At 44.3% G+C, this 24,056-nt stretch overlaps 2 protein-coding genes across 3 annotated transcripts; one reads left to right on the top strand and one right to left on the bottom strand.

Annotated features, from left to right (window-relative positions):
- Nucleotides 1–4,377: 4,377 nt before the first annotated feature.
- On the bottom strand, nt 4,378–21,051 carry dus2 (dihydrouridine synthase 2). Of its 2 annotated transcripts, XM_018742187.2 has the most exons (16): nt 20,989–21,051; nt 18,824–18,967; nt 18,063–18,108; nt 17,771–17,862; nt 17,236–17,279; nt 16,332–16,392; nt 15,642–15,689; nt 13,458–13,523; nt 12,858–12,928; nt 11,445–11,531; nt 10,883–11,051; nt 9,351–9,472; nt 7,519–7,671; nt 6,530–6,617; nt 5,876–5,949; nt 4,378–5,783 (listed from the first exon to the last, which is right to left on the bottom strand). In XM_018742187.2, exons 2-16 carry the CDS (start codon nt 18,944–18,946, stop codon nt 5,513–5,515), a joined length of 1,515 nt encoding a protein of 504 aa, XP_018597703.1. In that variant the 5' UTR covers nt 18,947–18,967; nt 20,989–21,051; the 3' UTR covers nt 4,378–5,512. The 2 variants fall into 2 exon arrangements, 1 of the variants encoding a protein (XP_018597703.1); XR_003797726.1 differs by lacking the exon at nt 4,378–5,783 and having other exon boundaries at nt 5,888–5,949; nt 6,090–6,617.
- Nucleotides 21,052–21,102: 51 nt separating this feature from the next.
- Nucleotides 21,103–23,129, top strand: ddx28 (DEAD (Asp-Glu-Ala-Asp) box polypeptide 28). The gene has a single exon (XM_018742196.2). The coding sequence runs from the start codon at nt 21,295–21,297 to the stop codon at nt 22,945–22,947; it is 1,653 nt and encodes a 550-aa protein (XP_018597712.2). The 5' UTR covers nt 21,103–21,294; the 3' UTR covers nt 22,948–23,129.
- The last annotated feature ends 927 nt before the right edge of the window (nt 23,130–24,056 follow it).

The following is a 24,056-nucleotide window of genomic DNA, read 5'->3' as shown; positions in this document are numbered from 1 at the left end:
GCTTGAGAAGCAACCCCCCGACACGGAGTCCTTGGATTTGCGTACAACTCAAGCGGCGGCGCAAAATACCATTTGTGTTCCGATCACAAGTGTTTTTGTATTTATAACCTTATTTATTAACAGGAAAACGTACGGAAATCGGACATGTTTCACAGTGCAGTAATTGGTTGTTTCCTCTCTGCCTATGCCATGGAGTTAGTGTAACCTCCAAGACACGAACATGGGGTACTGGCACACACGGGCCCTTTTTGGGCTGATTATCTGTTCACAATAGAAATATTGCACTCCGTATGTAAATTACAACATTTACAAAATGTCAATTAAAAACCATTTCCTGTGTAGGACCCTGCCCCTGCCCCTAGGGGCGCTGTTGAGTAAAATGGGAGGCCACATTGTATTAAGGTATTTCACAAAGCAAAGCAAACAAGCTATTGTTAATATTGTTAATTTAACAAAAATATTTATATACAAGGTAATTCACCCGTAACGTGTTATTGCTTTAAAAGGAAATGGAAAAAATGCACATAGACTCACAATCCTGGTCAATAATTTTTGTAGATGGGGTTAAAACAGTGAAAACAAAAACAAGCCAAAATGAGCCTTTCCCGATGGGACGTTGAATATTGTTCTAACTGGACTGGGATATGAAGCATTTTTTATTTTTACATTTAATATGGGCACATATCCAAGTATGTATCGTAGCATCTATAGACATGCATATGAGCTGATTCTTTTCATATCCAGATGGGTAAAAAACAGCCATCTGTTGCTGAAAAAAGGCTTTATTCTTAAACAGATGGCACATCACATGAAAACTGTGGGAACAAACTTCATAGTTCTCCACAGCACAACTGTTTGCATTTCTTTGGTATGATGAAATAATACAGCTTAGGAGCTTAATTATGACAGAGAAAATAAATGAAAACATTGTGAGGTTTTACAAAAGACTTAGAATATGAACATTAAAAAAATATCAAAAATTAACATATAACTGTAAACTTGACCGGTGTTTATTCTCTTAGAGATTTTAATTTCTTAAGACATATTAACTGGGTTTAAAACACCTTCTCACAGTAAATAACAAAGGAAAAAAAAAAACAAAATGTATACCTAAAAATGAAATATTAAAATGGTTATTATTATTTAAACTGACACCTCAAATTTTGTGGTGGTTTCTAAAGCTGTAATAACTGAAATACATCTAGTCCTTAATAAAAATCCCAACAACATAAATGATAATTGCAGTTATTTGCTTGTTCTTAACACACGCAGTGGGGAAGTTACAGGAAGAAAAGGGTTTGCTTGACGAATGTGGGTGGAGAAGCACTAGCGCAGTGCGCACGCATGCTAAAGCATCAACATAACATTTCCTGTGGTCTTAATTTCCTCTTAAACACAATAATTAAAAAGAAGAAAATAAAAACAATTTGCATGAACTTGCAGCCCAGCATGATTAAATGAAAAATTTTTGAGAAACATCAACTATTTTTGAATTTCACCCAACTGGCAAGTTCACATAAACTGAACAACATGTATTCAATCATTATGTTATTTATATTTTTTTGTGTTTATGTATGAATTGGTACATGTGTTACTTTTATTAATATTATTCTTAATGCAAAATAGAAAGGCATGAACATTTCCTGCACAACAGTAAAATTACAGAATTTTAGATATTTCGAATTGTGTCTGACATTTATAGGCAGCACAGTGCATTTTATAGAGAGCTGTTTGCGTTGTTGACGCTACGAGTTTGTTGACAGGTACAAGATAAACGGCACGCTGCAGATGCCATAAAGGAGCTCCCTGAAAATGACTATACAGCACTTTTCGTGGCTCCAACACAGGGCACCCGCCTGCCTGGGTTCACCCTGTTTACACTGCGGGCCACCTTTCTGTTCTATCTTCTCTGATGACCTTTAGAAGGAGACGATAAAACACACGATATCAACAGATTGTGTAGGAGGGAGTAGATGTGGTTTCAGATATTAAGTTCTCGTAAAAAAAAAAAAAAAAAAAGGTGAGAAAAAAAAGTTCAACACCCACTGCTCCCGTTTGAAAGCTGTTGTTCTTTCAAGGATTAAACCATTGTTGTGCAGAGCATCAGAGGAGACAAATTCAAAATTCTAAGCATATAATTATAAACCATTTTCTGCAGTATCACAGTCATATTTGTGCAACAATGACCAACATGTGTCTCCATAAACACCGTGACCCTCCACAGCTCCTATGTGTGTAAATTAAAACCTCAGCCCCCGTGGGAGTCTTGATGTTGCGTACACTCACTGACTCATTTTCAATAATCACTTGTCCTGGTTAGGTTGGTGGGGGTCTGGAGCCTATCCTGGAATCACTGGAATGCCAGTCCATTGCAACTTAGCTACACACACACACACCAGCCGCTTATGCATACACTAGCTCTTCCACATACACATTTATAGATCATTAGAACACAGCATGACTTTTGGCCCCAGATGCATGAGCTCTAGCATGTGAGACACTGTAGGAACCAAGCTGCTGCAGAGCCTTAGAGTCAGCATGGGTGTAGCTCCCTTGGAGTGTTTTTAGCTCCAATTTGGAAACTGTATATGAAATTCACATTACATTTAATCATTCAGCTGATGCTTTTCTCCAAAACAACTTACAATGTTATTTACAACTATTTATACAGCTGGGTGATTATTATTTTTTTGGAGCAATTTAGGGTAAACACCTTATTCAAGCGTAGTACAGCTAGGGATGAGGCTTGAACCTGCATCCGTTGGGTCCAAAAGCAGGTGTTTTAATCCCTCTTCTCACAAAGTGTGTAGCTACAGGAGCCCTAAACTTGGGAATGAGGCCCCATTACTGTGAGCTTTTAAAACCAGGCTGAAGACTTAGTACTTTAAATGTGTTTTTCAAGTGGACTAGAGATCCACTCTGTACTTCCCTCCTTCTGCTCTTCCATAGTGCAGTGGGGAAAAAAAAAAAAAAAAACTACTTTGCAATTTTCTCTATATTTGCAGCTTTTTCACATTAAATTTAATCAGATCCTTTTGTCAATTCTAACAGTATACGAATGTAACATGTGACTAAAGATAATGAAATGTGCAATCATAGGTCTGATAAAGTACCTGCCCCTTAGATTTATTAAACCTAATATAGGGGGGTAGAGAGCCACTGGTTATGTGGGGTGTGGTGGTGCAGTGGGTTGGGCCAGGGCCTAGTGGGGCGTGGGTGAGGGGTTCAAGTCTTGCTTGGGGTGCCTTGTGGCAGATGGGTGTCTTCTCTGGGGTTTGTCTCGTTAGCCTTGCACTCTGTGTTGCTGGGTTGGGCTCCAGCTTGCCACAACCTTGCTCAGGACAAGTGGTTGTAGACACTGGGTGTGTATTCAGTTGTTCCAATACAATAGGCCTGATTTGGGCCAGCTATCCCCAATATAATTTTCAACCCATTGTAGCAAAAGGCAAGTTGGTGAAAAACAGATTCATAAATGAGTGACATGTGATATTCAAAGGAAATTTCTGAAGACCTTCAGAGGAAATCTGCTGAAGCCTATTAGTATAGATCAGCTTACACCGTCATTTCTAAGGCTCTAAACCACAAGCAAATCACAGTCCGAGCCATATTCATCAAAAAAAGCTTGGAACAGTGGTGAATCTACCCAATACTGCCCGCCCTGTCCAAATCGCTCCATCAACAAGTTGAAAAACCATGAATGAGTTCCAGAAGAACCCCAGAACAACTACAGAAACTGCAGGTCTCTCTTGCCTCAGCTCAAGCCTGTGTTCACATGTCTACAATAATAGACACAATGCAAAAATGAGATACATAAGAGAGTGGTAAAACAGAAACCACTGCTCAGTGAAAAAAACCAAAAACTGTATCTAACATCTGCCAAAAAGCACCTGAAAGTCTCTCAAGACTTCTGGAAGAATGTTAGATCGATTGTTGAATCAAAAGTAGAACTTTGTGGACATTTCGTCTGGAGAAAACAACATTTCATTTCACAAGAGCATTTCAGGGTAAGATCCTTCTAGTAACAAGTCAAGCATGGTGGTGGCAGTGTGATGATCTGGGGAAATATTGCTACCACAGGATCTGGGAGCACTGATATCATTTTAAGAACAATGAATTCCTGTTGATATCAGAAATTCTAAAGCAAAATGTCAGCCTATTTCTCTGTGAGTTCAGGCTGAAGCACAGCTTCAGCAAGTGCAGTGCTGCAAGAGAAAACTAAAATTATGGAACGGCCAAGTCAAAGTCCTGACCTGAATCCAGTTGAGATGTTGGGAAAAGACCTGAGCTGTTCATGCTCAAAACCTATAACCCAAACCCTAACCCTAACCCTAAGCTTTTGCTGAGATAAAAGGGTTCTGCATGGAAGAGAGGGCCAAAATTGCTCCACAGAGATGTGAGTCTCTTTCCTTCTGGGGTGTTACAACACCTTCGTGGATCGGTCACTACTCTGGCAACGCGCTGGCAGTGACTGGACACTGATGCTGGGAAACATGCTGCCATCACCAAGCTTCTTGCATCGAGAAACTCAATGCCATAATCCAAATTCATGTGGAAGGGTTTAAGGTGAGGAAATGACCGAAATATAAGTGAGATTACTTAAAAAAATACTTTATTACGTTGTGCAGTTCTTCCTCACTGAAGGGAAGGTTGAAAGGTGATGCTCTTCAGGAGACATAGCTGGAAAAAGGGGATACAGCTGGAAAATAATACAAATAACGGTGTGGGTTTTCACTGTTCGGACTGCATATGTACTGCCTGGAAGAGCTGCAGCCACAGCGTTCATCTCAGAGCGCTCTTGTCCAAGTGATGCTTGGGCTGGGCACCTTTTACTGTGGTCTCTACTGCCCCCTTCTGGTAGGGTGCAAAACAACATTCAAATGGAATCATCATAATCCATAAACCACAGTATGCAGGACAGAGGTTGCAAACCGAACACACACATCCACGTGAGTCTACCTGCATCTCGGTGCACTGCGCTATCAGTAGTCCACAGCAGAAATAAACAGACAATTCAAAATGCTTCCTGTTCCAGAATTTTTCAGATTTCTGCATTTCATATGTAATCTGTTGCGTTTGCATACTGTAAGCTGCAGAAGCTGCACCTGGAGGCCAGTCTTTCTTCTGGGGATGCATTGAAATCTATTCAGGAGCCCAAGCCATCTGACCAGTACAGATGAGTGAGGGGGAAGTATTACTGCAGTAGTCCATCGCACCGCATGCAGCATTGTGACTTTTCTTTGGAAGCCCATGTCTCATCGGAGAGTCGGAACACTCTGAGACACACTGTCCAACAGTCCTGAGATTCGAAGTGGTGTGTAGGCCCTACTGGCACAACACGGTGACCTCTGAAATACATGTAAACCTGCCTTGAAGAGAAAATAAAAGCATTTTTTTACAGAACATACTGCAAGGCCAAAAATAAAAAACATAGCATTTTTAAATACAGGCACCAACAGAGTACTGGGAAGAAGAGAGCGTGAGCAGCATTGTGGGACGTTGGTGGGCCGCTGTGTCACTGTGCCGTCTGCTCAGTCACGGCCCTATAAACCGCTGTGCTGTCACCGTTTTCTGACATACGCCGCTTCCTGTGGGCAGCACTCGATAAATCCCTTCGCCCCTCAGCAATCTTCCCATCCCCCTCTGCTCTGTCATCCAGCCTTTCCTCCCGCTTTCTCTTCCCGACAATCTGCACCCCCTCCTCGCCGGACCGACCCTCTGGCAGTCCAAGGGTGCGGAGGCACACGATGGCGGCTGACTGCTCGGCATACTTCTTTGACTTCTCCCTGTATAGCAGGAAGGTAGGTGACAGTGACTCTAGGGTACAATAGAGTAAACCGTGTGGAGGCCACCGTGACCATGCCGTGTGCAGACCCACCACATGGAGGAGCGGTACTTCTTCCCGGCCACTGTCACCGTGGACTGGAAGGCCCTGTCCAGGGGGCGCTGGCACTGCAAGGACAGAGGGGCAAGTGGGAGCTCAGTTCAGAGCTGGGAGGGGCCATAAACATAACCTACATTTATATTAATTCATTTATCTGACACTTTTCTCCAAAACCACTAACAGTTTTAATAGACTTGCACTGATTTACCCATTATTAACAGGAGGGTAATTTCTACTATGCTGCAGCAGGATGCAGGATTTGAACTTGCACATTTGAGTCCGAAGGCAGCAGCCCTAACCACTGCGCCCCCGGCTGCCCACGTATTGGTGATGACATTCAAGAACCTCCTCGCTGTGGGCTCTGGAAGGAAACCTAAATCACTGGTTAATCTCTTGCGCCGTTTTAACAAGTGCTCAGCGGTCGCGGACACGTTCGGATCGTATGAACGTTGATTCAAACCACGTGCCGTGTGATCATTCCAAACGAGGCACGTAGGAGGAATAAGACATACGGAGTTCACTGTAGAATAAATCTGACTTCACTGCTAATATTCCGTCATACTGATATGCAGATTGAACAGAGTCGTTTGAACGAGGGAGGCGTGAAGACAATGCCTTGCAGGGTGTCGAGATCCGGGGCACTCTCACCGTCTCATACGAGGGCTGCTCCAGTTTCTCCCTGCGGCTCCACTCCAGGAGACACATCTTGGGTGTGATCTGGGGCGGGTACTCCCTCCTGCGGCACCGTCACACACGTCTTTTTCAGCTAGTTATACCACTCACTCCTTTTATAGACTTTCCTTCACTTTATGCCAGGGGGACCACAGAGGAGGAGAGATACGGTTCATCCACACACGACTGCACCTCAGATGACTGCATATTGGAATGACCGGATCGTCTAGTGCATCACGATATTATTTTTAAAATATTTTTCTAGAATATTAAAAAAAAAAAAAAAAAAAAAAAATCTGCAAATTGGAACTGAAATTCTTCAAATATATTCTAATGTTTCAAGTGATAAACTAGCAAAAAAAACTTAACATGGAAAATATGTTTTATTATTATTTCTCTGACACTTTTCTCCAAAGCAACTAACAATGTTAAGCTGCTTACAGTGATATACTCAAGTATGCAGCTGGATAATTTTTTTACCATATCAGGTTACAGTAAGCACCTTCATCAAGGGGACTACAGCAGGAGGCGGGATTCAAACCTGTGACCTCACCGTCCCGAGGCAGCATCTAACCTGTACAACACCTGCTGCTGCCCCTATAAACACAGCTTTTGTAAGGAAATGGCATCTTAATAGCCATTTCTTCGAGCGGTTGATTAATCGGCGAATTGAAACCTATAATGTATTAAAAAAATTAAGCGTAAGTGATTTCCAACCAAGCAATTTAACACACTTTAAAGAAAAGGTTTTATATTCATACAAAAGATGACGTTAATTTTTTTTTAAGTCATACATATGATATTATGGAATGATGGTGCCCCCGCCACCCCAATAGCGGCACCATGCGAGGATGAGCCGTACAATGAAGATGCAGTCAAATCACTTACGTGGTGGCAAAGTGCACGGGCAGATGAGAAATGAGGTGGAATTTCAGAGAACAGCAAATACGAAGAGCTGCACAAACCTGATGAACTTCACAGGCATGGTGACCACATCTCCGTCTAGGGTGGGCTGGTCCAGGGAGCGAGGGCTGCCTGCGTTTGCATGCAGGGTTTCCTGCTGGACCTTCAGCCACTCCTGAGTATCCCTGTAGAAGTCTCCCAGGCCAAAGGCCTCACTGGAAAACAGGAGGCAAACATGACTTGCTGAATATACCTGACTGAAGGTGACAAAGACTCCCGCGTCAGCATTTTGAGCTTCTCCTGACCGCCACCTCCAAAACGGAACAATCCCAGGCTGCAGAAAGATCACGAAACCAAAAAATCCTTTTTAAAATGTAGGATACCTTGTACACCAGTCCCTTGTATTGACTATGCGTTTGGATTTACAACCAAATCGATTTATGAACAGAGGAGCCCCTGTCCCACCCGCGGGCAGCACTCAAAATTCATCTCACGTCCGCTACGGTGCTACATTTTAGACCTTTACAGACCATAAAGAACACATATTTTAATCGCATTAATTCTTGCAGCTATAAAGTAGACATTGAAAGTAAACAAATCACTCCATATAAACAATGGTATAATCGATCACTTCCCTTATGAGGGTCTTCTCTGCTGTTTTTCCACATTAATTTAGTGTTGTTGTCCATTATCAATGTAATGAAGATGTTATTACCTTCTGCTCTGTAGTGTTCAGCTATAAATCATTTAAAAATAAATAAGATAGATAAATAAATAAATAAAATCACTTGTCATGGTGATACCGTATACCCCAAATATTAATTTGTAGTCCCTTTGTAAGTAATGGATTTTTGTTTGTTGCTGAAGCATGTCAGGGTCCCCTCACTAAAAGGGAATAAAATATTTCCCTCCTGAAACATAAATCAGCAAACATCTGGTCCCAGACCCAGTGACTTAAAGTTCTGCCTTGTACAACTTTCATAAACAACTGGCGGTAATATATTTATACATCTTTATAATATCGGCCTGCAGTAATTAACTTTCAGGGTGCTCTAATGTGGGAAATACTTCAACAAACACGTTCAATAAACATGGTCGACATAGCTCAAACTTCAAGTGCAAAAACTAAGCCGTTACACAACAGGTTTATAACAAAGAACCTTTTAAATTTTTTTTCACCACATACAGAATGTGGAATGTTTGTAATTCCGTATGTCCATCGAAACAAGGTTTGTGGGCAGAGTGCGAGGAGTCTACCAAAGATATTTCAAAATAAACTTATAAATACCCTTTACTAGAATGGCACAACATTCCCCAAAACAAATTAAAAAACTAACATATTACATACAAAATAAACTGATAAATATATAGAATGTACTGCATAAATAAAGTATCCATAATACTAAAAAACATACTACCTAATATTATATCTGTTACATTATATTATGACAATATAGCTAAATGTAGGGGGGCGCGGGGGCGCGGTGGCATGGTGGTGCAGTGGGTTGGACTGGGTCCTGCTCTTCAGTGGGTCTGGGGTTCAAGTCCTGCTTGGGGTGCCTTGTGATGGACTGGTGTCCCGTCCTGGGTGTAACCCTTATGCCCTGAGTTGCAGGGTTAGGCTCCGCAAGCCCATATGGGACAAGCAGTTCAGAGAATGTGTGTGTATCTAAACGATAGCTTACCTAAAGTTATATTATTTATACCCTTCTTTCACAAACAGTCACTAATGCGAAAATGCTGAATTGTATCATGAAATTCACAGGTTGTATTTTCGTTGTCTGTTCTATTACAATAAAAAGAATGCGGATCTGAGAGCGGAGAGCCAGCCATGGTGGGTGGGTGGGTTTGTGTGTGTGTGTGTGCGCGCTGAGGGCGGGATGTGGCCAGGTACCAGATCTCAGCATTGGTCTGTGCAGCATGCAGCAGCTTGCCCAGCGGCGACTCCATCCTCTCCCTCAGCATCTGGCACAAGCAGTACTTGGTGTTGGAGGCATGGTTTTCGTATCGCACGGCCTGCACGCAAAGTCAGCAAAAACATGCAGTCAACACACTCGCGTAACCTGTGGGCGCTGTCGGTGCGCCGATTCTTTGTGTTAAATTAGCAGACTGGATATTTGTATGATGCAAACATTTTTTAATTGCATTTTATTTTAAAACTTCTCTCTGCTGCGGAGAGAAATGACTTGCAATTCCACGTGTCACCTTTAGTTGGCAGCAAAACTCACTCGGACAGAACAGAAACGGAACACAACTGGTCCTTGACTTAAGACAGAATTCCATCCCCAAGGACCCTGTTATAAGTCGAGTTTGTCGCTAAGGTGCAAATTCCCTTCTACTGTATAAACCCTAGGATACATAAAAAATTAACATGCATGAATGCTACGTTGTATAAGAGAGTTTTATTATATTTTTTCACTAATTTCATGTTAATACTCCACACACAGCGGCGCAGTGGCGCAGTGGGTCGGACCGGGTCCTGCTCTCAGGTGGGTCTGGGGTTCGAGTTCCGCTTGGGGTGCCTTGCAATGGACTGGCGTCCCATCCTGGGTGTGCCCCCTCCCCCTCCAGCCTTACGCCCTGAGTTGGTGGGTTAGGCTGCGGCTCCCTGCGACCCCATATGGGACAAGCGATTCAGAAAATGTGTGTGTGCAGTCCATTGCAAGGCACCCCAAGCGGGACTCGAACCTCCGACCCACCAGAGAGCAGGACCCGGTCCAACCCACTGCACCCCCCATGTTAATACTAATATAGTAAATTTATAACAGCAATACAGATTATACAAGTAATATTTTATATAGAAGTTATATTTTCACGTGACACTTTCACTTTCATTTATAAACATTTTCTTTCACTTTTTCTTTTCAGCGCCACCAAAACACTCAGGTTTTCACTGGCTAGCCATTGTAAAAAGTACCCTGAATGGGATCACAAAGAAAACTTTCCGTAAATAAAACAACTATTTTGTAAATAAAACAAGATTGCTGACAGATACACTGTGAGCCCGTAACAAATAAAGGTGCCCTGCTGCAGCATGTCCAGCTGATGTTATCGAACAGCAGATGGAGCGGTCGTCGTTATAGGTTATGTCTCACAAACACAGACAGAGCACAGTAACACAGCCTGCAGTCAATACAAACACAGCACAACAAAAAACCGTCCAGGCACAGTCAATATTTTAAGGGCGCTCTTGAGAAAGAATATAATGCCAATACATATTTGAACTAAGTTACTGCTTGAAGCAAAACAGGTTTAAGTAATTAATTTTTGCGTAAACAAACAGCCAACAGATATCGAACTGCCATACTGCAGTAAAGATGTAAACTTTCAAAACGGGTCCATCCGGATAGAAAGCGTAAAGATAATGTGTGAAGCCCATCAATGGGAGGATAAACAGCAGATATAGGGTGGGCAAAGAGTGCTCACATGGCGGATGTAGGCGTCCATGACCTGCTCCAGTGAAAGCATCCCCTGTGGGCGGAATATGGATGGGTTCCACATGGCAGCTCGTGCCAGCATGACGGAGGATGTCCCTGTGGCACTGCGGAAGCTCTCAATGTCACTGTGGCTTTTCACCAGATCGAGAGAGCCACCGCTGCACAACAGGGAGGGAGAAGAATGACGCTAGACCCCAGACCAAAAGACCACACATCGACTTAACGGTGACACCTTGCTTGAGTTTCTTTACAGTTTCTTTCAGTTTGTTGTGCGTTAATTTCGACAAGTATTTATAACCTGTTCATTATGTATTAAGGTTCTTTAAGAATTTATAGTCCTATAAAAAGAAAAAACATCTTGTTATAGCTCAAACACAATCCTGAACGTTATCATGCAGTGTTTTTTCGAAAAGCTATATAGACATCCATAATTTAGCGCAATCAATCAGTAAAAATTAGAACCAAACACAAAAAAAAGAAGCATTCCCTGCATTGTCAAGTACTTCTTATACAACTTTTTTCATAGTGCCACATGGGACGTACGGACTCACTTTGCCAAGACAGGAATGGATACAGCCTCTACCACAGCCTTGATGACATCACAGTGGACAGGGTGCTGAGGCCGCTCCTCTTTCGTCCTGGTGAATGGACAAATCCAACACGAGAGAGTCAACCACTGAAGATCACACACAGAAACTGGCTCCACTTCACTGACAACTTTTATACATGGCTTACAGGTGTGAACCTGCAGCCATCTGGGGCAGATGGCTGTCCACACCACAAAGCTGTCACAGACTAAACCAGGTGTCTGTTCTATTTTGCCAGCTACATTACACCCATTGAGAAGGTACTATATGGTGGAGACATTGACTCCTCGTCTCTGGCAGCCAGCAGGCATGCTATAGCCCACAAACCCCTTATCACAGGGTTCGCTGTCTTGGGGTCAGGGAACGTTAAGCTGTGCTGCATCACACATAGCTTTTAAAATGTTGACGAAAAATACTCTGTTGGTCTCATCTGACCACAAAACATTTTCTCTTTTCAGTTATGTCTAGGTTACTATCATGCTTTCTGGCAAAGTGCAGACATGCTGCATGATGCTTTATTTTGAGTAGTTGCTTTCATGCCTCCTTCTCATACAGAAACTTAACACTTTCCAAAGAACACCATGCCTACACTGAAGTATGGTAGTGACAGTATAATGCTGTGGGGATGCGTTACACCAGCAGGGATTGAGCATCTTCTTTATAAAGAAGAAAGAATGGATTGGCTGAAATAATAGAAATTAGAGCAATATTTAGGTACATAATGCACAAGATGCTGGTTACATCTCTATATTATCCAAAACACAGAGCCAAACTAACACTGGAGTGGCTCAAGTACAAAAAGGTGAATATCCGACAGTGGCCCAGTCAAAGCCCTCACCTCAGTCCCATTGAGAATCTAACTATTTGAAAATTATGGTCCACAAGGATCATCCGACTGACCCAAAAAAAATGGAACAAATCTGCATAAAAGAATGGACAAAATCACTCATGAACAGTGTGCAAAGTTGGCACACACTTACCCCCAAAACATTTAAAGCTCTTACTGCAGTAGAAGGTGACTCTACCACACTCTGTTAATGTGTGGGATTGAATACTTTTGCAAACAGTACATTTCAGTTTTTGATTCTTCTTAAAACTATTTTCTATCATAAAAGAGCATGACGTTCAAATAATTAATTTCAGTTCAAGAGTACTGAAACAAAATATGACAGAGAATGAAATGTCAATGTGTAATTCGTGATTCAGTAAAATGAGTGAACTGGTCAAGGGTCTGAACACATTTGCGAGGTCCTGTATCTCCAAATCCTGCCATGTACTGGGCAGACACAAGCTGGAAAGGTTTTCAAAGTTTACAGTTTTGAAAAGGCCGTCAGGAATGAAGTTAAAAGGAAAAAGTATGATAAAAAGAGGAGTTACCGGCCATGAACACCGATGGCAGCCACACCGGTCTTCTCGATCCTCTTGGCTAGTTGGACCGTTTCCTCCATCTGAAACACAGAGGGCATTATGCTGAGTGGAGTGTTTGGTTAAAACCCTGCCAAGGGACTCATACCAACCAGTGGAAGCAAAACTCCATTTAAAGTCTGAGATTAGTGATTGCATTTAACCCCAGACTAAGCAAGCCATGAATCTATGCACAGGGTGAAAAAACAACAAAGTAAAGACACTGCATCAACACTTACTTGACCCTTTCGAGAGCTTTTTTTTAAACTAGTACAATCTTTTCCTTCCAAATAACAATTTTCCTTACTTACTGTATGGCATCACTGTCATCATTATAAAGGACCCAACAAAATACGGTCCAATATGTGCAAAAAAACATATACGAACCCCCTAACAGCTGCCTGATTGGCCAATCACAAATGCTCGAAGTAGCAATTGAAAGGTTCAAGAAACAAACTTTTAGGCAAGTTTTTAATCTCATAACTGACAACAAGGGTTAGCTAAAAGGTGAGAGGTGTGCTGTCAACTGTCCGGGGTTAGAAAGAGCAGAGCAAGTACGACTCAGAGACTTACGGATGGAAGAATTCGGATTTTGCATGTCACCGGCTTGGATACCCCTTTGACAAGAGCACTCAGAATCTGTAAGGCAGAAACGCAAACTTAATGTGTGATACACGTCAGAAAAATAGTCAACCAACCATTAATATGACAGTTGGTAGCATAGTGGTTAGTGTTGCTGCCTTTATATCCACAGGTTGCAGGTTCAAGCCCCCCCCTCTAGCTGTAGTATCCTTCACCAAGATACTTACCCTAAAATTGCTCCAATAAAAATTACATGGGTGTATAAATGGGGAAATGTAAGTTGCTTTGGAGGAAAGAGTTAACAAATATAACTGTAAATTGACACTGAGCAGTAGTGACTCTTCTGTTTATTGCAAAAACAGCAATGCTGAAGTGCAAGGAGGAAGAGAGTTTCATTACAATTCATGCCCTCACATTTTGCACCTGAGACCATACTGGTTCCCCTCTGAGTAATTCCTACAGGTCTCAGGACTACAGAAAAACTACACTCGCCAGTCACACTTTGCAAAAGTGTTCGTCTCCAGTATTACTTGCAGAATCATAGCTCAACTCATTAATATTCTCCTTATCATATAAACCCCAGCAGTGATTTTTGATGACAATATCAACATAAAGACCACATCCTTCATACGCAGCATCACCATCTGCGATAAACACACTTGGAGTAGTCTATCAGCACCTCAAGCAATAAAGGGCTTTTATTGAAAAAAAAAAACAAAGACTTAATTTTCACAGCGTACAGAGTATGCCGACAAGTGGAAACAGACTGGTTAATGTTCTACGCTGCACTGTTTATAGAAGGCTCTGCGTTACATGAACGATGATCCAACAATGGTCAAGACCAATGTAAACAGCTAAGCAGCAGGAGTCTCCATCACCACGCTTTTTCTGGTGGGGGAGCGCCTCGATTGTAGCGCGCAATGGTGGGAAAATCAGCTGAGACTGGAGAAGCTGGTCTTGCCCCACACACAGAGCCAGCCGGTTGCTAAGAGACAGAACGACAAATAAAGCGAAGACAACAAACAGCACTTTTTGGAGGCACGAGGAGATGTTGACCCCACAATGAGTGGCTCTGTGAAGAGCCTTCATTGCCCACATTACATGTATAAGAGTCTCATGGGCTGTACAGAGTATTTAACAGCCGGACTGGTATAATTCAGCCCACATATTAATATCATACAGTAAACGTGAAGAGTGAACAATATCATACGTGGGGTGTACCTTGAAACTCAAGTTGATATAATAGCTTGCAGAGATATATAGAATAAAAAAAAATGTGAATACAGTTATTTCTCACATCCATTGACTGCTCATTGCAATCCATGAGATACATGAATTTAAATCATTTTCATGATACTAATATTGATACACATAAATAAATCTTAATTTAAAAAAGTAATAAAATATTTTTGCTATACATTTAGACTTTTATGCTTGCAAATCATGCTTATTTTATAAGGAAACTGTGCTTAATTTTGGCAAATACTACCACCAAGGAGAAAAATTAAAGATCTTAGTGAGAGGAAGGAGGCTGGTGCAAAGAATAAAGGACATTGCTTCCAATTCTGAGTTTTACGAAAAGATCAGCTTCTGAAAAATATATTTTTAAAAAATATTTTGACGCATTGGACTACCCAGCCATTCCAATATCTGGTCACTCAAGGTCCTTTCATACACAGATCAACTGTATTCTGACTTAAAACAGAACCACTTTACTCATGATGTTATAGTAAAAGAAGCGGTACGGTGGTGTAGCAGGTAGAACTGCACTGTGCGTCTCAGCGCAGCTCTGGGTGTGTGGAATTTTCATGCTCTACCTGTATTTGCAACCCAGAAAACACACTTGGGAGAAGGCAAGGGTAAACACCTTTTGTACCCTCCATCACCATGAAAACCACAGAAGTGTAGGAACAACTGGTAGCATAGTGGCTAGAGCTGCTGCCTTTGGATCAAAAGGTCCTCAGTTTGATACCCACCTCCAACTATAGTACCCTTGAGCAAGGTACTAAAAATTACCCAGCTCTATAAATGGATAAATAATTGTAACCTTAACATTATAAGTCTCTTTAGAGAAAAGTGTCAGTGACATGAATATGTATAAATGTTCTGTGTAATGACATCTGCCTGTAGATGTTCTGGTGAGGCTCTTCCTCTATGGGAACCAAAGGTACTCACAGCTTCAATCTTGTCGGGGTCAGAGAGGAGGGCAGCCCCCATCCCACCCTGCGGGAAACGAAACAAGCATGACGAGGACGACCTTTCCAGATAGCGGGCGCTTTACTGCCACCTATTGTCTCGGCTTGCAAACGCAGTTTGCCTTCAAGCAAAGAAAATACGCAAAGGGAAAATTTGGAAAAAAAAATGTCACATCCTTGAAAATTCATAACGATGCCATTTGTAGCATGAGGATCATGTAAGGAGCAATTAATTTGTGAAGAACTAAAACAGAAGGAAACCACAAATGAAGAATGACCCAGATCTCGCAAAGCAGAGTGATCTCATTTCTATAATATGTTTTCAAACACTGGGATGATGTAATTTGGTAAGTTCTTTTGGGTAATGTAGTTCATAACTGGCCTTTGAAAACATTATTAAACACTGTTATAAAATGAAGGGGTGCAGTGGGTTTGGCCTGTGCCTACTCTCTGGTGGGTCTGGGGTTCGAATCCCGCTTGGGGTACCCTTTAATGGACTGGTGTCCTATCCTAGGTGCGTTCCCCTCCCCCTCCAGCCTTATGTCCTGTGTTGCTGGGTTAGGCTCCAGGTTGCTACAACCCTGCTTGGGACAAGTGGCTTCAGACAATGTGTGGGTATGTGTTACAAAGCTGGTTGAGTGGGCTGTCCTTGGTGTCTACTAGGAATTACCTTGGTGGAGTACTCCTTCGGGCAGCCCATGTTCACATCGATGGCAGCTACATCATTCTCCCTTTGCAGAAGAGAAAGTCAAAGAAAAGGGAGACAGTGAGCTACTGAGTACAACAAGAATGCCAGGAAGTTTCCAGAAAACATCCTTGCACTGGTCCAGAAGAGCTTTAATTATTTTGTAATAATTTTCCTGTGTGTGGCTTTCCACAGGACAGGTACATTTTCCCTGTAAATGTAAAATGTGTAAAGGTGTAAAACATCCCTGTAAATTGTAATGAACAAGAAGCAATCAGGGCATCATGTGAAAGGAAGGTACCTACAAAAAAGGCTCCCACATAAACCAACTGCCCAAAACAGCAAGACTTTTGAGGCTGTTTTGCTGTATTTTTGGCAAATTTGGGCACTTTCTGGCAAGAAAACAATTTCTAAATGAAAACGTAGGCGACGCATTTCGTGACGTCACACACTCTCTTTATTACGAAATTCTTAATATTTTGTCCACCAGTCCATCAGATCAGAATGAGTCTACCTGTCAGACTATGAAAATGTAAGCAAATTACCTGTCCTGGACAGCTGGACAACCCGTAACGATGGGTATTGCGCAAGAGAAACATTGGAGGAGACAGGAATACTTAGAGGGTAAAAAAAATAAGAACAGCTGATAGTGTAGTGGTTAGCGCTGCGGCCTTTGGCGCCAAAGGTCACAGGTTCGAATCCCAGCAGCGGTACCTCTGAGCAAGGTACTCGCTCTAAATCGCTGCAGTAAAATTTTGGAAAAAGGTGTCAGCTAAATACTAGTTAATAGTTGCTTTGGAGAACAGCTTCTGCTGAAAAGTATGTAAATATCAAAAGAGCAAGGAGACCCGGTGGAATATGGTGAAGAGGACGAGAGAGGAGCACTTACACCAGTCGGGCCACAGCCAGCGCTCTCTCAGGGTCGGCAGTGCCCTGCAGGAGGGGGACATCAAATCTTTTGTTTCAATACCAATGCATTGACTTTGCTCAATCTCCTCCCTCCAAAACACCACCGACAAAGTTATAGGGACGATCACTACTCTTGTACAAAAGTGTAAAATAAACACATAAAATGAATAAATTACTATGATTTACACCCCCGATTCCACTTACCTACTTGATTTAACCAGTGCAACTTGGGCTTCGCTTATTTTTACACCTGCACTACTTGTGTGTTTCTACTACACACATGATTTCCTCTAAAGCAACATATGGAATTGATCATTGCACAGATATTGCGTCACAGGAGAAACACTGATTCCGTGGTAAAACCAAGGGACACCGGGGTTCACATACTTTCAGGCAGCGCTGTATAATTCCCCTGCATAAAAACACAATAAGGCACCGCTGGATGGGACCCCGCTGAGTGTGAAATGACAGCTACAAAGCACCGATCCCCAGCGGGTATGGGACACGACCGTTACCATCTGGAAGACGACAGAGTCTTGCTCCCTGCGACACGTCCGAAACATGACTCGCTCATCGGGGGCCACGAAGTCCACCGTGCGCAGCAGCTCTGGGCGCAGAGACGAGACGAGACAGGAGAGCCGTGAACAAACGAAGGCTACCGGAGATCGCGGTACCCGAGAGAGAGGTCGCTTCACGCTTCACATGATGACCAGAGCCGCAATAAGACTTATTACATAAGGAAGCAGAGGATGTAGAAGCGCTGCGTTGGGTCAGAGGCCGGGGTGTGTGGGTAGAATGGAAACTTACCGTTCTCCACCCTGCGGCACTGCACCATCTTGATGTCTATCAGCTCCTAGACGAGACACCCGGGAAAAATTACAATAATTAAAAGCCGATTTCCGAAAAATTGTTTTCGGTACTGCTGCTCTTCCTATAAATAACTTCCAAAACGGACACGCAGGGCGATAACGGAACCAAAAAGTCACATGGTCTTCAAAATGCCGAACGATTACGACGCGCTTTCTAACGCCTGCTTCGGCACCTTTGAACACTTTTTCCAGATCTTTCATTGGAGCTCTGGAAAATACTAGTCTTATGTGTGTTTCTTGACGGCTTGATCCCCTCTTGTTGACCACTGAAGCCAAGAGGCACCAGCTGCCCTCTGCTATATCCCAACCCATATTAAAGTTTCCTGGTTGACATCCCTTCAATAGCTCCTATAGAAGTGACATTCAAATAGCAAATACATAGACAATCTTGGCAGGTGGTGTTATTGGGAGGGACTCAGCAGCTCTGAGGGACAGAGGGAGTTCATTCCCCCCTACCTATGGAACTTCGATTCAAACAGCAAATACATAGACAATCATAGCAGATGGACTCATTTATGTAGCTGTCAAGGATCAGGAAAGACTCTGAAAGAGGTGCAAGAGTTTGAGACCCTTTCTGAATGTTGGAGGGATTCAGTAGCTCTGAGGGACCAACGGAGCTCATTCACCCAATTTGCCTCCTTTTAGTAACACAATTTGAAAAGGCATCTCATGGAGGAAGAGCCACAGGCACTCGCTCACCTCGCAATACACGATGTCGGCGCCGTAGTCGAGCGCGAGCAGCCGCATGGGCAGCGTTCCCACACGCACCATGGGAGCCAAGGCGATCTTGTTGCGGAAACGCAGTCTGCGTGCCACTTGCATCCTGGTGACTTTTCGGACCGACTGCAGAATGGAGGACACGGTCAGGGTGGGTTCTCTGCACACATTTACCGCAGTACTTAGGGAAAACCACACTGGATTCGTCCCCGTATGAGTTACTCTGGAAAGACGATGAAAGGCTAAAGCCCAGAAACAAAAAAAACGAAACTTTACATCTTAATAAAATATTACGAACAACAAACTCTTGTCAGATTGTGACAAGCCTTTAAGTGTACAAATCACTCGCCATGGAAGGCATGTAAATCATATTACACCCATTTCTCAAATAACAGGATTTTTCATCCCAACAGTTGCATGGCATAATAATTAAATACGAAAAAGTATTTATTATGCAAGACACCAATAACACCAATATATTTTTGCACTCCTGTATTATATACTGTACATGTATATGTTTCTATATAGTTTTTCTAATTCTGCACTCCTGCATCATTATCAATGATGATGTGTAAGCTCAGAAAATACAACATATTTTAATACTCCAAAATCATTACCATTACTAAGACAACCAGCAGCCTGCAACTGGGTTATTAAGGAACTTTAAAACAGGTGAGGGGGGGTGCGGTGGCACAGTGGGTTTGGCTGGGTCCTGCTCTCTGGAGGGTCTGGGGTTTGAGTCCTGCTTGGGGTGCCTTGTGATGGACTGGCGTCCTGTCCTGGGTGTGTCCCCTCCCCCTCCAGCCTTGCACCCTGTGTTGCTGAGTTAGGCTCCGGGTCGCCGCGACCCCACTTGAGACAAGCGGTTTCGGACAACCTGTGTGCGAGTTGGATAAACTGTCTCACTAATCAAGACCTTATTAAACAAAAGCCTTTTTCTCTTATCAGCTGAATACCACAAGTACTAATAAATGTAATAATTACATTATTCATTTAGCTGACACTTTTCTCCAAGGGGACCTACAATGTTCAGCTGCTTACACTGATTTACCCACTTATAAAGCAGGCAAATTTTTACTGTATCAATTCAGGATGAGTATCTGAGTCAGGGTTAGAATGTGAACCCAAGTCCTTCAAGTGCAAGATGGTTCACATAACTTGATTGTTTCAATCAAGAAGTCATGTACCTTTCACCTTTGCTGTGCTCATTCTCTAAACACACAGCAGTGAGAGCGTGAGCACGTGCACACACATTTCCATTTATTTATTCAGTAGACGCTTTTCTCCAAAGCGACTTCCAACGAACTCTATGCAATGTTACTAACCCACACATCTTATTCACCAAGGTGACTTAAACTGCTGCATACACTTCTTACACCGGGTCACTCATCCATACATCAGTGGAACACACACACTCTCTCTCTGTCGCTCACACACTATGGCTGAACCTGAGCAGCACGTCTTTGGATTGTGGGAGGAAACCAGAGCACCGAAAGTCTTACACTGCTAGATACCCTACTTACACTGGGTCACTCATCCACACATCAGCAGAACACACTCTCTCTGTCACTCATACACTATGAGGGAACCTGAACAGCATGTCTTTGGAGTGTGGGAGGAAACCAGAGCACCCAGAGGAAACCCACACAGACACGGGAAGAACATGCAAACTCCACACACACAGAGCTACACTGGTTACAATAAAGAGCATAGCTCCTTCTGCTCAGGCATCCTTTGACCCTAATAGATATGAACCATAACTTTGGAAATATATGGCAGTGAGCAGATGACGTCAGAATGGTCCAGAATGGGTACACACGTGTGCACTCCTCATCCACACTCCTACACTCACACGAGACGTCACTCCGTTACCAGTGATGACATCCAGATGCAGAGGTAACAAACTTACTAACTCGCTAACTGACAAGTGCAGCTCATCTCTAAAACAACTGAGTGACTGTCAGTGTGATGATCGTGCGCGGTGTGATCATCCTCCCTGCCAATCGAATCGGGCAGGAACATGAATATGATCAAGCCGTACGTTACAGTTAATCGCCAATAAAACACTTGAACAAAAACCTGCGACAACTTCCATTACTGATCTAAATTATTCTACGTGGCGTGTCCAGCTGTTGAAACGACCTCACCTGCAGTCACAGTACCGGCTCCGTCATAGTCACCCACCAACACGCCTAACCGAAGGACACGTGTTTTCTCACTTCCGCTTCACGCAACATGACGTCATCAAAGAGCGCCGCGACCGGAAGAAACGGCATGCGGCTCCGTCACGGTGCTTACAAAGTTGATGTGTAATTATCCGAGGTGTGATTAATTGGACTGTGCTTTTTCCGCGGATATATTATAGTTATAGTACTGTTTGTCTATATGAAACGTCGTGAAGCAGCGAGCAGCATCTGCTTGTGGAAGAAAGCGTTGCTCACTCGGTGTTAAAAATGCTTTCCGTGAAAGCGAGTCGCGCCGCGTTGTTGGTGTCGAGACAGACACTACTACTAGTTGGGCGGCTCTTGCTGCAGTCGAGTGCGGAGGCGGGAGGCCCACAGGTGATCCGGGTTCCGCGCAGGCTGCAGGAGCGCGCGGAGAACGTGAAGCAGGCGAGACGCCCCAGAACCGCCATGGTGAGCACGGTCCGGGCCGGGAAGCTGCTCATAAAAAGCAAGAACCCCCAGCTGAACCAGTCGGCAGCTTACACGTTGGGCAAGTTTGAGGAGCCAGTGCTGGCCTCCAAGGGATGGAAGCACAAGAAGTCCTTCGGGGATTATTTCACCATCAACTCCACACAGGATCTCCCCCCCTTCCTGACACGGCGGTGCCCGGAGCATCCGGGGCACGAGGACCCCAAGCAGCCCATCACGTTTCAGTCCTTGAAACTCTGTCCTGAGATGATAGAGCTCCTGCGGAACGACGGCATAGTTCAGCCGACCACGGTCCAGCTGCAGGCCGTCCCCAAGCTCCTGCGCGGTCACAACCTGCTGTGTGCCGCCGAAACGGGAAGTGGCAAAACGCTGAGTTATCTTCTTCCTGTTATTGAGAAACTGAATAAGGATCGTGGGGTGCCTGAATTGCACGACTTCGAGCCCCACGTTCGCAGCGTAGTACTCGTACCTTCCCGGGAGCTGGCGGAGCAGGTGGCGTCCGTGGCGAAGGTGTACGGCGGCCCGTTTGGCCTGAAGGTCAAGGTGGTGGGTGGCGGAAGGGGTGTCGGCAAGATCAAGGTGGCCTTCGCTGGTGGGGCGCCGGACATTGTGGTCGCCACGCCTGGCGCTCTCTACAAAGCCTTGAAAAGATGTTACTTGAACATGGATGAGCTGAGCTTCTTGGTGATCGATGAGGCTGATACCATGTTCGACCCGAGCTTTGCCGGCCTGCTTCAAAGCATCCTGGCTCACGCCCGGGTGGCGTCCGACCCTTCGGAGACGGTCGGCCCGTGCCGCAAGGCCCAGCTGGCGGTGGTGGGAGCAACATTTCCCGGAGGAGTCGGGGAAGTGCTTGGTCAAGTGACGGACCTCGGCAACATGGCCGTGATTAAGAGCCAGATGCTGCACTTCCTCATGCCTCATGTGAAGCAGATGTTCCTGAAAGTGAGAGGGGCGGACAAGCTGCTGGAGCTCCACGAAGCACTGAAGGCTGCACAGGAAGGCACGGGCATCCTGGTGTTCTGCAACGGGTCAGCCACGGTCAATTGGTTGGGCTACGCGCTGGAGGACCTGCGCATGCGCCACGTGCGTCTCCAGGGGGAAATGCCAGCCTCCATGCGGGCGGGAATCTTCCAGGCCTTTCAGAAGGGGCTGGTGGATGTGCTGGTGTGTACCGACATTGCCTCCCGTGGCCTGGACACGCAGCGGGTTGGACTGGTCATCAATTACGATTTCCCCACATCTCATACAGACTACGTTCACCGGGCGGGGCGTGTGGGCCGGGCTGGCAGCAGTTCTTGCGGTGCCGTCCTCAGCTTTGTCACTCACCCCTGGGACGTGGAGTTGGTGCAGTCGATCGAGACGGCCGCCAGAAGGAGGACGAGCCTACCTGGGATGGAATCGGCCATCCGTGAACCTGCGCCCAGGATGGATTCCAACGAGCACCCGTGAACGTGTGTCACGTGACATTTCTGATTTGTCTTTATGTTCTGTTCACCAGTATCTACCTGCTCAGTAAGAATGAGAGTATTTGCTAAGAATGTTTGCTATTTGTTATATGTTTTTTACAATAAAATTGCACAGAAGAAATATTGCTGAAGCACCTTCAGCATAAGTGCTCAGTGCTACCGTTTGTGCCGTACGTTGCATTTTCTTCAGTTTATTTTGTTCTCTCGTCAGCTTGGAAGAAGAAATTCGCCTGTTGGTATACGTGTAACACTCATAAAGGCATCTTTGATTATGAAAGCATGATGGTATTTCCCAAATATGGGTAAAGCATGACTTTACGTTATGCATTGTGACATTATGTTCTTACATGATGCTTTTCTGTATCATCTGTTTCTGGTGGTCTGTTGATAAACTATATAATAGCACAGTAACATATTGACTGAACAGGTGCTGAGAGCCACTTTGCGAGTGTTGGCTTTTTTCCGGCTCAGGTCTTCGTTAATCGGCCACAGCACTGCTAAGAACAGTGAAATTTTCCATGAAGTGAAACTAGTGAATTGAGTGGGAAAATTACGGTTACATGATACGCAAGCTGTCAGTTCACCATGAATGAAATAAAAAGCTGCTTCCCAGGCTAAGTGCCACTATGCTAGAAGAGCTGAAGCAAAATTCCATGCCCCAAGATAAAGAGCGCCAATCAGGATTAAGATTTTCTGTTGAACTGGTGGGGGCGCAGTGGGTTGGACCGGGTCCTGCTCTCCAGTGGGTCTGGGGTTCGAATCCTGCTTGGGGTGCCTTGCGACGGACTGGTGTTCCGTCCTGGGTGTGCCCCCTCCCCCTCCAGCCTTACGCCCTGAGTTGCTGGGTAGGCTCTGGTTCCCTGCGACCCCGTATGGGACAAGTGGTTCAGACAGTGTGTGTGTGTTGAACTGGTTCAATACCTTGACCACCATGCCACCTCCTGCTGACAATGGATTGTTATGTGCCTGCTTGTGCCAAGTGTTCCTCGTGGTGGGTGGACACCTGTGCCCAACCCCGAAGACATAAACAGTGAACCCCTGGTGATGCTGGCACTCAGCTAGCCTGAAGACACACAGCAGCAAACAGTACGA

This window comes from Scleropages formosus, chromosome 5 (assembly GCF_900964775.1).
Source record: "Scleropages formosus chromosome 5, fSclFor1.1, whole genome shotgun sequence".
Lineage (NCBI taxonomy): Eukaryota > Metazoa > Chordata > Actinopteri > Osteoglossiformes > Osteoglossidae > Scleropages > Scleropages formosus.
The sequence above is the reverse complement of the archived record's forward strand: the minus strand, read 5'-3'. Positions and strand labels throughout refer to the sequence as shown.

Coding starts and splice junctions, on each gene's coding strand:
- dus2 (XM_018742187.2), bottom strand. CDS start 18,946: ATGCAAGTGGCACGCAGACTGCGTTTCCGCAACAAGATCGCCTTGGCT. Junction 15,690..16,331: donor CGAAGGAGTACTCCACCAAG/GTAATTCCTAGT, acceptor CGTTTCCCGCAG/GGTGGGATGGGGGCTGCCCT. Junction 12,929..13,457: donor AAATCCGAATTCTTCCATCC/GTAAGTCTCTGA, acceptor TCTGTGTTTCAG/ATGGAGGAAACGGTCCAACT.
- ddx28 (XM_018742196.2), top strand. CDS start 21,295: ATGCTTTCCGTGAAAGCGAGTCGCGCCGCGTTGTTGGTGTCGAGACAG.